The sequence below is a fragment of the Macaca mulatta genome, chromosome 11 (genome assembly GCF_049350105.2).
Source record: "Macaca mulatta isolate MMU2019108-1 chromosome 11, T2T-MMU8v2.0, whole genome shotgun sequence".
Lineage (NCBI taxonomy): Eukaryota > Metazoa > Chordata > Mammalia > Primates > Cercopithecidae > Macaca > Macaca mulatta.
In genome coordinates this window covers 108,597,685-108,613,777 of record NC_133416.1, presented here as the reverse complement: position 1 = coordinate 108,613,777, position 16,093 = coordinate 108,597,685, and the positions used below count along the sequence as shown (strand labels likewise).

The following is a 16,093-nucleotide window of genomic DNA, read 5'->3' as shown; positions in this document are numbered from 1 at the left end:
AGACTGTCTCAAAAAAAAAAAAAAAAAAGGAAGAAAAGAAAAAAATAGCTAAAAATCATTAGATCCAATGGCTGCTAATAAAATGGGAACAGAAAAGAAATGACTGCTGTTTAACCTGGTTTGACTTCCTAAACTACACACATACATGTAGTATTTGGATAAAAATAAGATTAAAAAAAAAAAAAAAGACCAAAGGGAACAGGGGAGAAAGGAAAAACGCAGTTGTTAAACAGAGTCAGCTGAAGTGTTCTCATGGAGCTGAAAGAAACAGATCTTAGACAGGTACAAAAGTGTTCTTTTTAGGCAAATGAGAATATATATTATCAAAGGCTAAAAGGAAGAATATTGAGAGGACAGATACAGAGACATGTTTCCATGAAGTATACTGTAGGGTTACTAGTTAGGAGGAGGGGCAAGTGTTTGATGAGAAGGGAGAGAAAAAAATAAAATAAATCCAGGTTTAGATAAGAACGTTTTCTCCCACACTCAGTGGGGGAAACTATAACTGGAGCAATGAAATCAATTTGCAAACTTCCGCCAGTGCAAATTGTTTCACAAACTATTTTCTATGCTTCAAAATCACATAGAAGTTTCTTAAACTGTTTTTTCAATTTTACCACATGGTTCTGTAACTACCTAAAGGATTATTTAAAAAACAAGTAATCTAGAATTGAATATAATTTCTTTAAAAAACATATTGACTAGAACATCAAGCACTTATCCTGTTCCTCTCAAAAAACAAACAAATAACAGGATTTCAAATTTGATCATTTTTCCGTGATAGATTTGTTTTTAAAAATACTCTGAACTTAGTATCTTGCTTACCTGCTCAAACTGCTTCATGGCAAACATGACTTCAGAAAAACTGAAAATTAAAGGTTTTTCAAATCTGCTCTCAAATATCTGTGACCAAGGTAAAAAATATTAATGTAAGCACACAGAGAGTACTTCTACATCCCCCTAGCAAGCAGCTATAGAAGGGAATGGCAGGCACACTTCACTTAGTGCTCTGTCCAATCGCCCAGCCTTCTCCAAAGGTGCTTCCACAGATACAAAGGGCTTCTGCTGATTACACAGGGCTCTGCCTAAAGGCTGCTCAACTCTTAAGCAGCTACAGTGAGTTATGAAAGGGCAAACAGCATGATTGTATATCTTCCCTCAAAGTGTACTGCAGCGCTCCATTAAGCTAGAAAGAACATCACCAACCTTTCTATTTTCAATCCCACTTCCAAATTCACTAAAACGCAAATCTCATCAAATCATATCCCTGCTTGGAATTTTTTCAGGGTCCTCCACTAATGCAGGATAAAACCCAACCTAACTTTTCAAAGCCAAGCCAGAGCTTTGCTGATATCATGTCATATCATGTGTCCATGTGCCCAGACTGCAAACATTTATGAACACAAGTCTTTTCTGTTCCCTCTGCCAGTATTTTTAACCCTGCTTCTGACTGGCAGACTGCTTTTCAACCTTCAAGGACTATCCCAAACACAAGTCCTTTGAGAAGCTTTCTCTGTTCCTCAACCCCAGGCAGAAGTAATAGTTAAAATTCAATATATCTCTAATAGACACATTGGCTAGACTATAACTACTCAGTTCCAGGCTCCATTTCTCCAACAACTATCAAAACCTACAGGCATCACTGTTCATCCTGGATTACCCAGCTCATACCCAGCACACGGTAAGCTCTACATATTTGCAGAATATGTATAGATTTAGCTTTTGCCACATTTTGCTTATTTACATTACTGCATGCAATTCCCATCTCCTTAACAAGATTATAAATTCCTTGAGGGCAGAGCCTTTGTCACACTTCACTTGTATCCCTCAGAAGGTTTACTCAATGCTAAACATATTATTAACTGCTCAATTAATATTTGTGGAAGTAAATTACTTTTTCTATGGTTTCTTTGATGAGAGTCTCTGGCAAGGAAACATTTTCACCCAGGATCAAAGCAGAAATTACATCCAAGAGGGTCTTGCAGCAAGATGTGGAGAGACTGGCTACTTGCAGTGTTTGAGATAACGCCTGCAGAAAGATAAAACAACGTATACTCAGTAATCAGCTTTTAAAAAACAGACTCTTGAGAATATTAAGTTGGGAACTCACCTTACAGACATCAGCAGGCGTGGTTATCTTTGTTCCGCTTCCATGTTTTACAAGTATAAGGTATGTTTCCAACAACCTTTTAATCTGTTCAGAACTTTCACAACAGTTAGTTTTTGTTACTTTTGTATGTAGATCCAAGAGTGATTCCTGCAAACAAAGAATTTAACAGAAAGAGTAACTATAAAGTATCAAACTCAACTGTTAATACAATAATAAAAACTGTGTGACAGTTCAACTTTTCCCATTCTTTTGCTTTGGAAGAAAAAGCCACATTTACCAGGAGTCACTAATGGTAACAGCTAACATTGACTGAGTGCACTGTTCTAAGTGTTTGTTTGTTTATTTATTTATTTATTTATTTATTTATTTTTGAGATGGAGTTTCGCTCCTGTTGCCCAGACTGGAGTGCAATGGCGCAATTTTGGCTCACCGCAACCTCTGTCTCCCGGGTTCAAGTGATTCTCCTGCCTCAGCCTCCTAAGTAGCTGGGACTACAGGCATGTGCCATTTTGTAGTTTTAGTAGAAACAGGATTTCTCCATGTTGGTCAGGCTGGTCTCAAACTCCCGACCTCAGGTGATCCACCCACCTTGGCCTCCCAAAGTGCTGGGATTACAGGCTTGAGCCACTGTGCCCGGCCCGTTCTAAGTTCTTTACAAGTATTCACTCATCATCCTCACAGCAACCCCGAAGGAGAGAATATTATTACCCCCATTTATTAGATGAAGGGACTGGGAAATCTAGATTTCAAATAATTTTCCCAGGTCACACTAGCAGTAAGTAGAAGGGTCAAGATTCAAATAGGCAATCTGGCTCCAGAGCCTTCTACTGCATTTCAAGATATCGTATCAAATAAAAAATAGCACGAGGGCAGAGGGAAGGAAAATTTTAGTATGTGTAGAGAAGTATAAATAAAACAATTATAAAATATAACTTCTAGGAGTGCTTTGCAAAACTGAGAGCAGAAAGGGTAAATTCTTAGACTCCTTATCAAAAACCCACCCTTAAAGATTAGAACTCACTTGCAAACATTCAAAAAATGTACCAAAATGTTCCTTAGAGATGTAGGATACAGTGGATTTGACCATGTTTTTGAGTGTTTCTCCAATTAACATCCATGGTAGTTGAATTTCTGTTTCAGTGACAGGTCCTAGCTTTTGCAAAATTAGCTTCACTGCCTGTGGGAATACAAGTCATTAACATTAATATATAAACTCTTATTTTCAAGTATTGCTCTGTGAGTCACCATTGTGATTACATTAGCTAAAAATCAGGCCTGTAATAGTCAAGGATATGGCAACTTTGATGGTTAATAATGTGTCCCAAAAGGAACTTCTAAACTAGGATGGGAATTTTATCATTACAACTGTTCCCTCCCCATCTGCCCTTGCCCATTAATCAATTTATCTTACCCCCTAGCATCCAAAATAAAGAAGACATCAATGACTCTGTAAGTAATATCTCACTGTCCAAGGCCTACATTGGGTAAGCATTGTTACTGAACACCCAACACTCCCCATCCAGGGCTTTCTATCTATTCTAGGTTGTCCTCCCTCCACATCATTTGCCTCATTCTTTTCTACTTTCTGTTTCAACCATCCACATAGATTCTAAGAACCCCTCCCCATTGTGTACCTGGCCTGTACAGGAGTGAAACATATTTCTAACTCCTTTGCACATTTCAAAGAGCAACTGTCCAACACCTTCGACTTTTTCTGGGTGTTTATCAAGATCAAGAAACATTAAATTGAAAAGTGCATTTTTATCAGAGACCTAAAATGTAAAGTAGAAATGGAAAATTATATTCACAAACATAAACATATCCAAATGAAGAACTCTCATTTGCTATTCTACATATTCTTATTTAAATATACGTAGGAAAAAATTGTCAAAGGAACAGACATTTGTAATGATTTCAAACTACTCTAACAGTGTATTCTCACTTGGAATGTCACAAAAAAGAGTGAATTCATTGGTATTATGGGAAGATATGTACTACAAAAAACTACAGAAGTCAACATTCTATCTTTTAAAGTAAATAAATTTGTATTTTGTATTGTATACAGCAAAATATTTGTATTTTATGAAATAAAATAAATATTAATGTTTTTATTACAAAAACCCTCTAAAATTTACTATGAACATTTTATACAAACACAAATGACACCATGCTACCAGTTACTTCCAGGAAACTATTAGAAAAGTTCTTATTAATGTCACAGTTCATGTATTTACTGACTTGAATTAGACAGCACTTTTGACATATACACACTGAAAGCTATCACAAACCTAAATAACAATAGTGACCCAAATTAGATCACATCAATCTGTGAGCAACAAATAAGTCTTACTGTGAGATAAATTCAAAATAGTAACAGATTTCTGTTAAGTAATATACAGATACATAGATAAAATTAGCCCATAGTAACCACATTTTTAAAAGATATCTACTTCCATTCATCAGATTATTATTACTATTATTAGTGTGTGTGTGTGTGTGTGTGTGTGTGTGTGTGTGTGTGAGATATGGAGTCTTGCTCTGTCGCCCAGGCTGGAGTGCAACGGTGTGATATCGGTCACTGCAACTTCCACCTCCTGGGCTCAAGCAATTCTCATGTCTCAGCCTCCCGAGTAGCTGGGAGTACAGGTGTACGCCACCATGACCAGCTAATTTTTGCATTTTTAGTAGAGATGGGGTTTTGCCATGTTGGTCAGGCTGATCTCGAACTCCTGACCTCAGGTGATCCATCCACCTCGGCCTCCCAAAGTGAGGCCTATTCATCAGATTCTTGATGATTAGCAACAAACATAAAATATCAGACTAACCTTTCTCATCAAAAAAGTAAAACTTTCAGCAGCAAAATTTCTTATATGTAGTTTCTTATGAGCCAGGAGTGTGCTGTACATGCTATACATGAAAAAAAAATAAGATATGTTTCATTAATCATATAATTTTTATAAATACATACTACATGTCAACAATATGGGCAACAATGTGCTAAGTATGCCAGGAATACACAGCAGGTATCAAACAAATTTAAAATCTCATTCATTTATGGAGACACCCACATGTTGAAAGGAAGACTTGACCACAGACATTAAGAGTCCTAGGACTGGCGGTACTGGTTTTACGAACAAGACTCCATGAAAAGGTGCAATTTGTAATGAGCTCTGAATGAAAGAAGAATTAGGTGGGGACCACAATCCATATTATTGGTATAAAAGCAAGAGTTAAGATGGGGCAGGTGGAAATGATCATGGTCATGACAAGGAGGCTGGTCCATCTAAAAGAGAAAATATGATACAGCAGAGGAGGGCAGCTGTGGATAAAGTTGGTCAGGTAGACAGGTCTAGCTTACGTCTATGTAAGCACTTACTCTGTGTTACTCCATTTAGTCAGCACAATAACTCTATGGGATGGGTACTATTATAATCCCCCCATTCTACAGATAACGAAAGTGAGGCAGAAAGCATAAGCAACTTGCTCAAGGTCAAGCAGCCATGCATCCATAACTAAATAATTACTTATATGTAATCACATTGTTAAATTTGGTCTCCCTAATGATAGAAGGGTATGGAATATAACTCTCCAATTTTTGCCATAACCCCAATACCTAATAGTTCCTTGCTGACAGCAGGTATTAATAAATGTTGGCTGAATGAGAAAGGACTATTTTCAGAAAGATTAATTTGGCAGCAATATACAGGATAAAATAAAGGAGGAAAGAGTCTGGTTATTCAATCAGAAAGCTGCTCAAGTCATACAAGCTTGGGCTAACAGGCATGAAAGAGACTGGAAGGAGAGGGAAATGGCAAGGAATGAACTCAGTAGACATTTCAGAAGTCCCTGCAATGAAGCTGAAGACCTTACAGCGGTCCACAGGGTCCTGGATGATCTGGCCCCTTACTATTGCTTCTCTGACATCGCTTAGCTACTCTCGCCCTTATACAGGCTGCTTGGCCACCTACAACTTCTTGCCGGGTATGTGCCCAAGATGTTCTCCCCCTGCTAAAATGTAAACTTTGTGAGAAGAGGGATTTTTATCTGTTTTACCTGTGACTGCATCTCAAGCGCCTGACATACAGACAGTGTCCAATGAATATTCACTGAGCAAATGCGTGAATGACAGAATCAAGAGGATGTGGACACCTCTGAAGACAACTGGGTCAATGATGTCTCTGAGATGCCAAAACTCGGAGACAGGAAGAATGTTAGTATTAATGATAGAAAATGGGCAACCAAACAGGGCCGGGCATACGGTAGACACTCAACACCTATTTACTGAACACATGAAGGAATGTACAGATAAGAGGAGTTGATTTAACAATAAGTGTTGAGTTCAGTTTCAGTAATATGCAAGTGAAAATAGCCAAGCTACTGAAGTTGTCATACCAAAAGCAAATAAATTTAGAACTGAAGAGCCTGACTCAGGAGACATAAAAAGTGGCAGTTTTTATGACAGCTGAAATCACCAAACTAAATCAATTATTCCCCAAAGACTTTGTTGGTTGTTTAATGAGATAATATTGGTTTCTAACATATTTTACCAAAAGCTTCATAGGGAACTAGTAAAAGCTGGAAAAAGATTTCTTTCTCTTTCTTCATTCAAAGTTCCTAAAAGAGAAGGGTGGGCTGAGTGAAAGGGGTGGCATAAAACAAAGTCTATTGTCCCATACCATACACACACCATTTTTTGGGGGGTAAGAAGCTGATGACTGATATTAAACATTCCTGTGGCAATTACAGAACATGAAAACAACCAGAAGACCGAGTGGAAAATCCCACCAAACCCCAGACTTAAACAGATAGTAAGACGATCTTTGCTTGCTTTAAACAAAAGGCTACTACGAAATTCATTCTCTTTCCTTGTCCACGTTTACTCACAAATACTGAGTGTCTCTTTCAGCTTAGGAAGTATTAGTGGCTGGGGAAATGTCAATGTTTAAAAAAGGTTCTTAGCCTGTCTTAAACCTCGCTTAAACCAGGTGTAGAGAGGACGGCAATACATTATAACCAAACAATTCTGGCAAAAGTTGTGTGACACAGGTGGTTAAAAAATGCCAAAAGGATAGAGAATATAAAGTTTTTTTAATACTTCTAGCGAAGGTGCCTGTTTGTGGAGGCTGTAGGGACCAAGTCAGGCCTTCACGGGTGGGTAAACTTTCAGTAGCTGGAGAGGAGAGATGGTTATGGCAACTCAGAATGGCAGACTAAATTGTGGACCACTTTGGCTGGAGCATCAACTTTGTACATGAAAACAATTAGGCACTGAGCTGGCAAAGTGGTTTGGAGTCAGAGAGAAGCCAGAGAAAAAGAAGCAGGCAATTAAAAAACGTACTAGAGAGAGAAAGCGGTTACCTGTATATATTGGACATGTCCTTCACCATCAGTCTCCACAGGTACTTATAAAGATATGACAACGAGGTGAAAGCCCATTCTAACAACTCTGTGTCCTGAGTCTCCAGGATCGAGGTGATAGTCAAAAAAAACTCTGGAAAGTGTGGGTAGAAATCCGTCTGCAGATCTCGTGCCAACTGTACAACCAAACTGGATTAAAAAAAAGAAGCAACTGATTATGTGGATTTTTTTTTTAAAGGCTGCAAATCTACTTAACGATACTAGATGGCCTACGATCATAGGATTAATTAAATAAAAATAATTCTAATTCAAGTCTGAAAATTTACAAAACTCTTTAAATCTTAAGACCTCAGCAAAGAAATCAGGCAAGAAGTTACATTCCATCACAAGTTGTGGCCAACTGTTCCTATAATGTCAAAGAAAAATGGGATTATTTTAGTACATAACAAAAGCAAAATTATACCCCAAGATTCTACTTTATGGTAATGTACCCATTCCTAACAGAAAAGGAACATCCTTCTTGTTTCTAAATTATGAACACCTGATCTGAGGCATATGTAGCTTTGAAACACAATCTGAAAAATCAGACAAATAGAGTTATGAGCTTTCTCTCAAGATGCTACTTACTCCAAAAGGGGCTGATAGGCAAAACTGTTCTTAACTTGCAGGTGAGTCTTCAAACTCTGAACTATCTCGTTTTGATGATAGACCAACTGATTGAATGATTGGCATTTGTCAATAACTTCTTTGTAAAATTTTCCTGAGTGGGGGAAAAAAAAATACGTTCTTTTCTATCACACAACTATTCAGCTGTAAGGAACATATAAAGTGCAAACTATGGGTGAATAAAATAGAAACAAAATAGAAAATACCAAAGTGCTCCGTGAGGTTTAATTCTCTCCATTTCAGCAGACCCTCAAAAAAGTAGGTTTCAACCTCCTGTCAAGATTAAAGCAGTCCATTAATCAAATAACTCTAAGAAAGCAATGATCAAGGTAAGTAGAATAATGATACATTAATATCTTAAGACAATGATACTGAAGAGTTTAAAAACTCCTTTTAGTTTTTTAAAATGCCATTAAGTAACACACTTTAAAAAGCAATCAGAAGTTATCAATAGATCACTTATAAAATACTGTTTTGTTGATTTGGTTGCAGCAAATAATTTTCTGGAGCCTATATATATTGTCCAGTAAGGGAAAATTATTTTCTGTGTTTTTTTATAATTTTAGGCAAAGAATAAGGTGTTGGTTCTTTACAGTTTCTTCATTCTGCTTTTAGAAATATGAATTACTACAACCTTATAAAGAAGTAATATGGCATTCCTAATAAAATTCAACAGAGTTATACTCTTTGACCCAGGTAGTTCTTATAAAGTTTGCAAGCCTAGAAGTAAAAGATGTTTATTCAGCTTAACTACAGTGTGGGGAAACATTACGCAGCCTAAAATATCTGACAATAGGAAAATGGTTGGCATATCCTGTGGTCTATATATACTAAGGTGTATTATGTGGCTACTAAAAAGAGTTATATCTCTATTGAACTAGAACCACACTGATGATATGCCCCCAAAACGATAAAAGCAAGTTATGCAGTGAGAGGGTATGGTAGGATTCAATTTTCCTTAAAAAACAAAAACAAAAACAAAACCCTCTATAAATGTTTGCACGTACAAACATGAGTGGACAGTATGGAAGAATACTATACTGAACTGTCAGAGTTGGCTTCCTTGGGAATTAGGGGTGGGAGGAGTGAGATAATGGGCTTTTCATAAGTTTACCACTGTTACTTAACTTGTTAACATGGTATCAATTACTTTGTACTTTGAAAGGTAAAGCCAATAAATTATCATACACGTATGACATGTATGTATACGTGTGTGTGTGTATAGATATATAAATAAATGCATACCCCCCAAAAAAATCATTCTACCAAAAAGATACATGCACTCGTATGTTCATCTCTGCACTATCCACAATAGCAGAGACATTGAATTAGCCCAGGTGTCCATCAATAGTACACTGTATAAAGAAAATACAGTACATATATACCATGGAATACTATATGCCATAAAAAAGAATGAAATCATGTCCTTTGCAGCAACGTGGATACAGTTGGAATCCATAATACTAAGCAAATTAACATAGGAACAGAAAACCAAATACTGCATGTTCTCGCTTATAAGTGGGAGCTAAATATTGAGTACACATAGACATAAATATAAGAACAATGGACACTGTGGATTTACTAGAGGGTGGAGTAAGTGGGGATGGGTTAAAAAAAACTACTTGTTGGGTACTATGCTCACTACCTGGGTGACAGGATCCATACTCCAAACCTCAGCATCACACAATATTCCCATGTAACAAACCTGCACATGTACCCCCTGTATCTAAAATCCAAGTTGAAATAAAAATAAAAATATGTGTTTGTAGAGAGAGAGAAAAAAAGAGATAATAAACACATAAGCACATATGCAAACAGCATGCCAAATCTACAATCTCAAAAAAAAAAAAAAAATCCTAAACTGTTCTTTGGAAATCTTTAAAATCAATAGTTAGGCAGAATAGATACTATGTAACCACAAAAATTAGAAACTAAAAATAAAAAAAAAAAAAAGGCAGAAAAGAAAGAGAATCCCATTAAATTTTGTTTTAGGATGGGGACGATGGCTCATGCCTGTAATCCCAACACTGGGAGGCTGAGGCAGGAAGAGCATTTGAGCCCAGGAGTTTGAGACTAGCCTAGGCAACAACATGAGATCCTGTCTCTATTTTTCAAAAGTAAAAATAACAGAAATTTTTTGTTGTTGTTTTCATGTCCTTTAAGGCAGAAGGAAAATATGCAACACAGTTTAAAACTTAAATGCAGAACGCATTTCTACCCTAGCACAGACCTGGCACATGTCAGCTATGTGTGAGAGACCATGTTGTGTCCTTTTGCAAGGTAACTCTGGAGCTCCTTTCACCAAGAGACGGAGTCTATTTCCTCACCCTTTGAATCTGGCCTGGCCTCCTGACTCGCTTTGACTAATAACATGCAATGAAAGTGACTCTGTGATGACCAAAGCAAAACTTTATGAGGCCTTGACAGCTTCTGCCTTCAGTCTATTGAAAAGATTCTGCCACCATGAAAAGAAGCCTAGACTAGCTTATCGGGGAATAGGAGGCCATGAAAAGAAAAGAACCAAGATCAACAAGCCACAGCCAACTGTCAGACAGGTGACAGAGGCCATTCTGGACTATCCAGTCCAGGATTCTAATTTCAGGCTGTCTTCTCTGCCTCCTTAACACTCTACCTCTTGATATTTTCAACTTCTCCTGCAGCTTAAACTATTAACCATATTCTAAATGCCAAATCTGTAATTTCACCTCCACATCCATATATACACATCCATATATACAAACATCTTTACTCCACATCCATATATACAAACATCTTTTGGACACTATCATTTGGACACTATCATTTGGACACTATCATTTGGATGGCCACAGGTATTTCAAACTCAAGTCCCAAATGGAACTAATTATCTTATCTTTACAACCTTGTGCTCCTTTACCTATAAATATATCTTGATGAGTAACATCCTCAACCATTCAGCCTTAACCTCATTGTCTTCCTTGCTGCAAACCCAGTAGGTCACAAGTCCTATCCATTCATTCTACTACCTCAGTATCTCTGGAATCCTTCTCTTCTCTCTATCTTGATTGCTGCTACCATAATCATTTCTTACTTAGATCACAGTCAAATCCTCACAACTGGACAACTGAGATTGGATCTCCAAGTTAAAGGCATGTTACACAGGACCTTAAAAGGCTAGCAGAGGAATCATGACATGATGCAGGACTGCAGTCCTGCTCTTTTCTCCACACTAAAGTCAGAGAGATTGAAAATTTAAACCTGATCATGTCATTCATTCCCCTGCTTACAGTCCTAGAACTCTAAGTCCCTACAGCTTCAGGATAAAACTCCAACTTAGCTTGACCTGCTTACAGTCCTAGAACTCTAAGTCCCTACAGCTTCAGGACAAAACTCCAACTTAGCTTGACATATGAAGCCCTTTATGATCCCTGCCTACCTCTCCAGCTTTATCTCACCAGCTGCCTCCTTGCCCCATCCCAGTCACCATGAATACAAAAAAAACACCCTATACACACCTATAACCAGCCTGGACTGCTTTGCAGTTTCTTGAATGTGACATGCATTCTCTAGCTTCTGTTCCTTTATATAGGCTTCTCCCTCAGCCTGGAAGAGCCTTTCCTGTCCTCTTTACCATGCTAAAACCTATATAAAAAAGATTCAATTCAGGTGTCACCTCATCTAGATCACCTTTTTTACACCCCTAAAGAATGTAGGTTAGGTTCCCTTTACTATGAGTTCCCAAAGCACAATGTGCTCACCTAGACAACATCATTTAACACACTGAATTTACATGGTGGAGATAATGCATTCAAAGACACAGTGAGTGGAGTCTGATTATAGTAAAGTGAAGAACAGTAAGAACTGAGATTGGATCTCCAAGGCATAGGCATGTTACACAGGACCTTAAAAGGCTAGGAGGAATAATGACATGATGCAGAAAAAGACTTCTGCATAAAAGGAGGACAAGGCCGGGCGCGGTGGCTCACACCTGTAATCCCAGCACTTTGGAAGGCCGAGGCGAGCAGATCACAAGGTCAGGAGGTGAGACCATCCTGGCCAACATGGTGAAACCCCGTCTCTAGTCTCTACTAAAAATGCAAAAATTAGCTGGGTGTGGTGGTGCGCATGTGTAATCCCAGCTACTCAGGAGGTTGAGGCAGGAGAATCGCTTGAACCTGTGAGGCGGAGATTGCAGTGAGCCAAGATCACGCCACTGCACTCCAACCTGGAGACAGAGCGAGACTCTGTCTCAAAAAACAAAAATAAAAATAAAAATAAATAAATAAATAAAAATAAAATAAAGGGATGACAGAGTCAGAGTATGGTTAGAACTGGAAAATATTATGTAGTCTAGCCCCTTTATTTTTATAAAGGAGAAAATTAAGTCCCGGGAAAAGGGCTTGCTCAAAATCACTTTAAAGTTACAGTTTCAGGAATATGGATCTGCAGCAGTGCTTGGAATGCATATGGGAAAGGGAGAGGCTAGAATCACAAAAGTCAGTTGAAAGTCAAGTCACTTGTCTAATAGAGCTTCACCCAACAGAACTTTCTGCAAAGATGAAAATGTTCCAATTCTATATTTATTCAATATGTTAGCAACTAGCCACATTTGAGCACTCACATTTTAAACTTACTTTAAATCCAATTTGTCATGTGTGGCTACTGTATGAAACAGCACAGGTCTAATGCATTTCATGCCCAAAAAGGAATACCTTGAAAAACAATTCACTTCTACTAACAGAAGAAACTAAAACACCATGAACACTTGGAAGATTGGCTAGTATCACATTCTCTTACCTCCTCATAGCTTGCAGTTCTATCAATCCGGTGAATAATATCAATATTCACATTCCCCAGTCGTTCAGCAAATGTAAGAAACTGGAAGGGAAAGTATATTTAAGATACATAATTATTTAATATTTATCAGATCTTTAATCTATTTGAATGCTGCATGTAGGCATCTCTAATCACAAAGGATAAGTAGAAAAATAAACTGAAAAACATAGGGCCGTAAACAAATGTACTGCACCATTCAAAGATAATGAATACTTCTGTTTGCATAATTTCTCTCAGCTATGTCATTTCAAATAAAATTTCCATTGCTGGACTGATGAGCCTAGGTGGATGCTGGCAATTAGTCTCGCTAGATCTGTTAGGTTTCATACCCTCCCATAAGCATGGGGACCTAGCAAAGTCGCTGCAACAAAAGTGTTTTTAAACATATACAGACCTGTGATTGTATCCTAACGAAGACCTGGAAGCTATCTACCAAGGGGCCAACAGAGAAAGCGCTGTATAGTTGCCCTTAGCTGGGAATCACTCACTGCCAGCCAGCTCGCCCAATTCGGTCTTTAAAGATAAAAGACCAGGGGAGAATTGGTCCTAAGCAATCTCCTGGAATAGTGAATTTAATTCTGGACCACAAGAAATTCCCAGGACTGGCCAGACACCATAAAATATGGGTGAAACTTGCTGTCCAGACTTCTTTCCTCCCTCAACCCATGTTTACTACATCCAGAGTCTCCCTCTTTCGCCGGAGCCTCCGGGCAAGTGACACACTCGGCCCAGAAGTCTGAGGCCCCTGGAGTCTAGCTCTAAGCCTGTCTCACGACTCAAGCAGCGGAGACCCGCGGCTCCCTGCCCAACCTCCCGCGCTCACCCGGTAGGTGTTCTCCGTCTTGTGGGAAACGGGCTTTGTCTTCATGGCTGCAGAGGGGCAGTGGCCCGCGACGGCCTCGGGAGGGTCGAAGGGATGCAACCGACAGTAAGGAGGGGAAAGAGGCTCACAGGCGGTACTCTCCGATTCCCAAATGCCCAGACTTTCTCACGTGCGACTTGAGCACCTGGGCGCCGCCATGTTGGAGACAAGGAGGAGCCTGAGTGGGTCACGTGGACGGAAAAAAAGAACGGAGCAGGCGCAGCCTTTGGCAGGGGCCTACAGGAGGCGGGGCTGCGCACATAAGGGCGGGCGTTTGGGGGAGGTGTTCTTTTCACACCCATTGGTAAAGGTTTAGAAGATAAATGTATTTTCATTATAAAATAAAGCATACCTGTCATCATTATCAACTGTCCCATCATCATTACTGTCCCTCACTATGTACCCTGCACCGTACAAAGATCCTTTTATCCATAATTTCACAGTAAAGCTTATTAGGGATGTTAATACAAAGCAGGCACTGCATCTATCTATATATCTATATCTATCTCTCTATATGTAGAGAGATAGATAGTTTTTTTTTTTTTTTTGTCACCCAGGCTGGATGGAGTGCAGTGGCGCGATCTCGGCTCACTGCAATCTCCGCCTTCCTAGTTCAAGCAGTTCTCCTGCCTCAGCCTCTCAAGTAGCTGGGACTACAGGCGCACGCCGCCACGCCCGGCTAATTTTTCTGTATTTTAGTAGAGACGGGGTTTCACCTTTTTGCCCAAGCTAGTCGCGAACTCCTGAGCTCAGGCAATCCGCCCGCCTCAGCTTCCCAAAGTGCTGGGATTACGGGTGTGAGCCACCACTAACCGGCCGGTACTGTGTGTTTTTAAGCCAATTTGACACAAGAGGAAACCACGGTTGTGCAGCTGGTAACTGGTAGTCTTCACTCAGACTCTAAATTTTGGTATTCTTAACCACTATGCTGTAAATAAAATTGAAAAATAGAGAAGGAGTTTTAAAGAAAAATCTTTTAACTTCACACACAACCACTGTTAATGTTTGGTGTTTTTCCCACGCCTTTAATGGCTACACATAGCATATTGTTAAGCATAATTGTTATATATATATGTACAATTTTAAAAAATAATTTAAAAATATAATTATTTCCCCCATTTTACATTCATTCATTCATTCAACAACTATTTCTTCAGAGTCCGCTGTGGACCAGGTACTGTTCTGGGAGCCGAACAAGAAAGGCAATAATAGTATTAATAATTATTTGAAAGTATTCACAGCCTCCAATTCCTGAGCTAAAGTGAGCCTCCCACCTCAGCCTCCCAAGTAGTTAGGACTACAGGCATGTGCCACCACACCTGGCTCTTTTATTATCATTATTGTTATTTGTAGAGATGGGATCTTGCTACATTGCCCAGGCTGGTATCAAACTTCTGGACTCAAACAGTCCTGTTGCCTTGGCCTCCCAAAGTGCTGGGATTACAGGGGTGAGCCACTACACCCAGACTGGAAATACTTAGTCTGAGATGCTTACATTTTTGTCCAGGAGTGATGTTAAGTAGACAATTGGATACATTGTTGTACAGAGGTCACTGTAGCAGTCTAGGCTGCAGATGTGACTTAAATATACCTAAATACCTCAAGTGTGAGGCATTTGTGACTGGGAAAGAGAGCCAGTAAGGTAGAAACAGACTAGTTATGGCATAGAAGCAGAGCTAGTGTCCAACTATACTGCAAGTTCGAGGATAGAGAAGTGGTTGCTGGATCTGACAAGGTGAAGGTCATTGGTGACCTTGATAAGTACAGTCTAGTTGGAAGAAAGGAGCGAAATATGCATGGATTGAGGAGGTAATCAGAGTTGAGAAAGTGGACAGAACACTTTCAAACTGTTGTTGGCATTATAGCATCAACATTTTCTGTGTCACCACAGGATTGTTCTAAATATTTTAATGCCTCCATAGCATTTATAGATTTTTTTATAATAAAATATTGACGTGCCTAATGTTCCATTGGCTTTCAGTAGGCTAATAATTGGTCCTTTTTTTTTTCTTTAAGCCTTTTATGGGTCACAAATCCCTCAGGGAAATCTAAGAAAGCTGTAGAACTTCTCCCAGAAAGAGGCAAAGAAGTTCATCCACACTAAAATGTGCACATTTCAGAGAGTTAGAACCCTGCAGTTAACTGAGGGTAGAAGCCCCCACTCTAAGCAATATTTTCCCAACCTGTTGCCAAAATCACCCCCACATCATTGTGCCATTTTCCTTCTCTGCAATTTATTTTTGGTAATGGAGTTAACTGGACAATAAGGAGTGAAGAGAAAA

At 38.9% G+C, this 16,093-nt stretch overlaps 1 protein-coding gene across 1 annotated transcript in view; it reads right to left on the bottom strand.

The window, feature by feature from the left end:
* UTP20 (UTP20 small subunit processome component) overlaps positions 1-13,995 on the bottom strand; it is a 109,140-nt gene extending 95,145 nt beyond the window's left edge. Inside the window, exons 1-11 of the mRNA XM_001091709.5 lie at positions 13,773-13,995; positions 12,911-12,991; positions 8,341-8,407; positions 8,096-8,228; positions 7,469-7,657; positions 4,936-5,017; positions 3,745-3,882; positions 3,132-3,287; positions 2,111-2,257; positions 1,895-2,029; positions 826-903 (exon numbers count right to left, since the gene is read on the bottom strand). Of these exons, the coding sequence (XP_001091709.3) occupies positions 826-903; positions 1,895-2,029; positions 2,111-2,257; positions 3,132-3,287; positions 3,745-3,882; positions 4,936-5,017; positions 7,469-7,657; positions 8,096-8,228; positions 8,341-8,407; positions 12,911-12,991; positions 13,773-13,817 (1,251 nt within the window). The 5' untranslated portion in view covers positions 13,818-13,995. The remainder of the gene's footprint in view (positions 1-825; positions 904-1,894; positions 2,030-2,110; positions 2,258-3,131; positions 3,288-3,744; positions 3,883-4,935; positions 5,018-7,468; positions 7,658-8,095; positions 8,229-8,340; positions 8,408-12,910; positions 12,992-13,772) is intronic.
* Between the last annotated feature and the right edge of the window lie 2,098 nt (positions 13,996-16,093).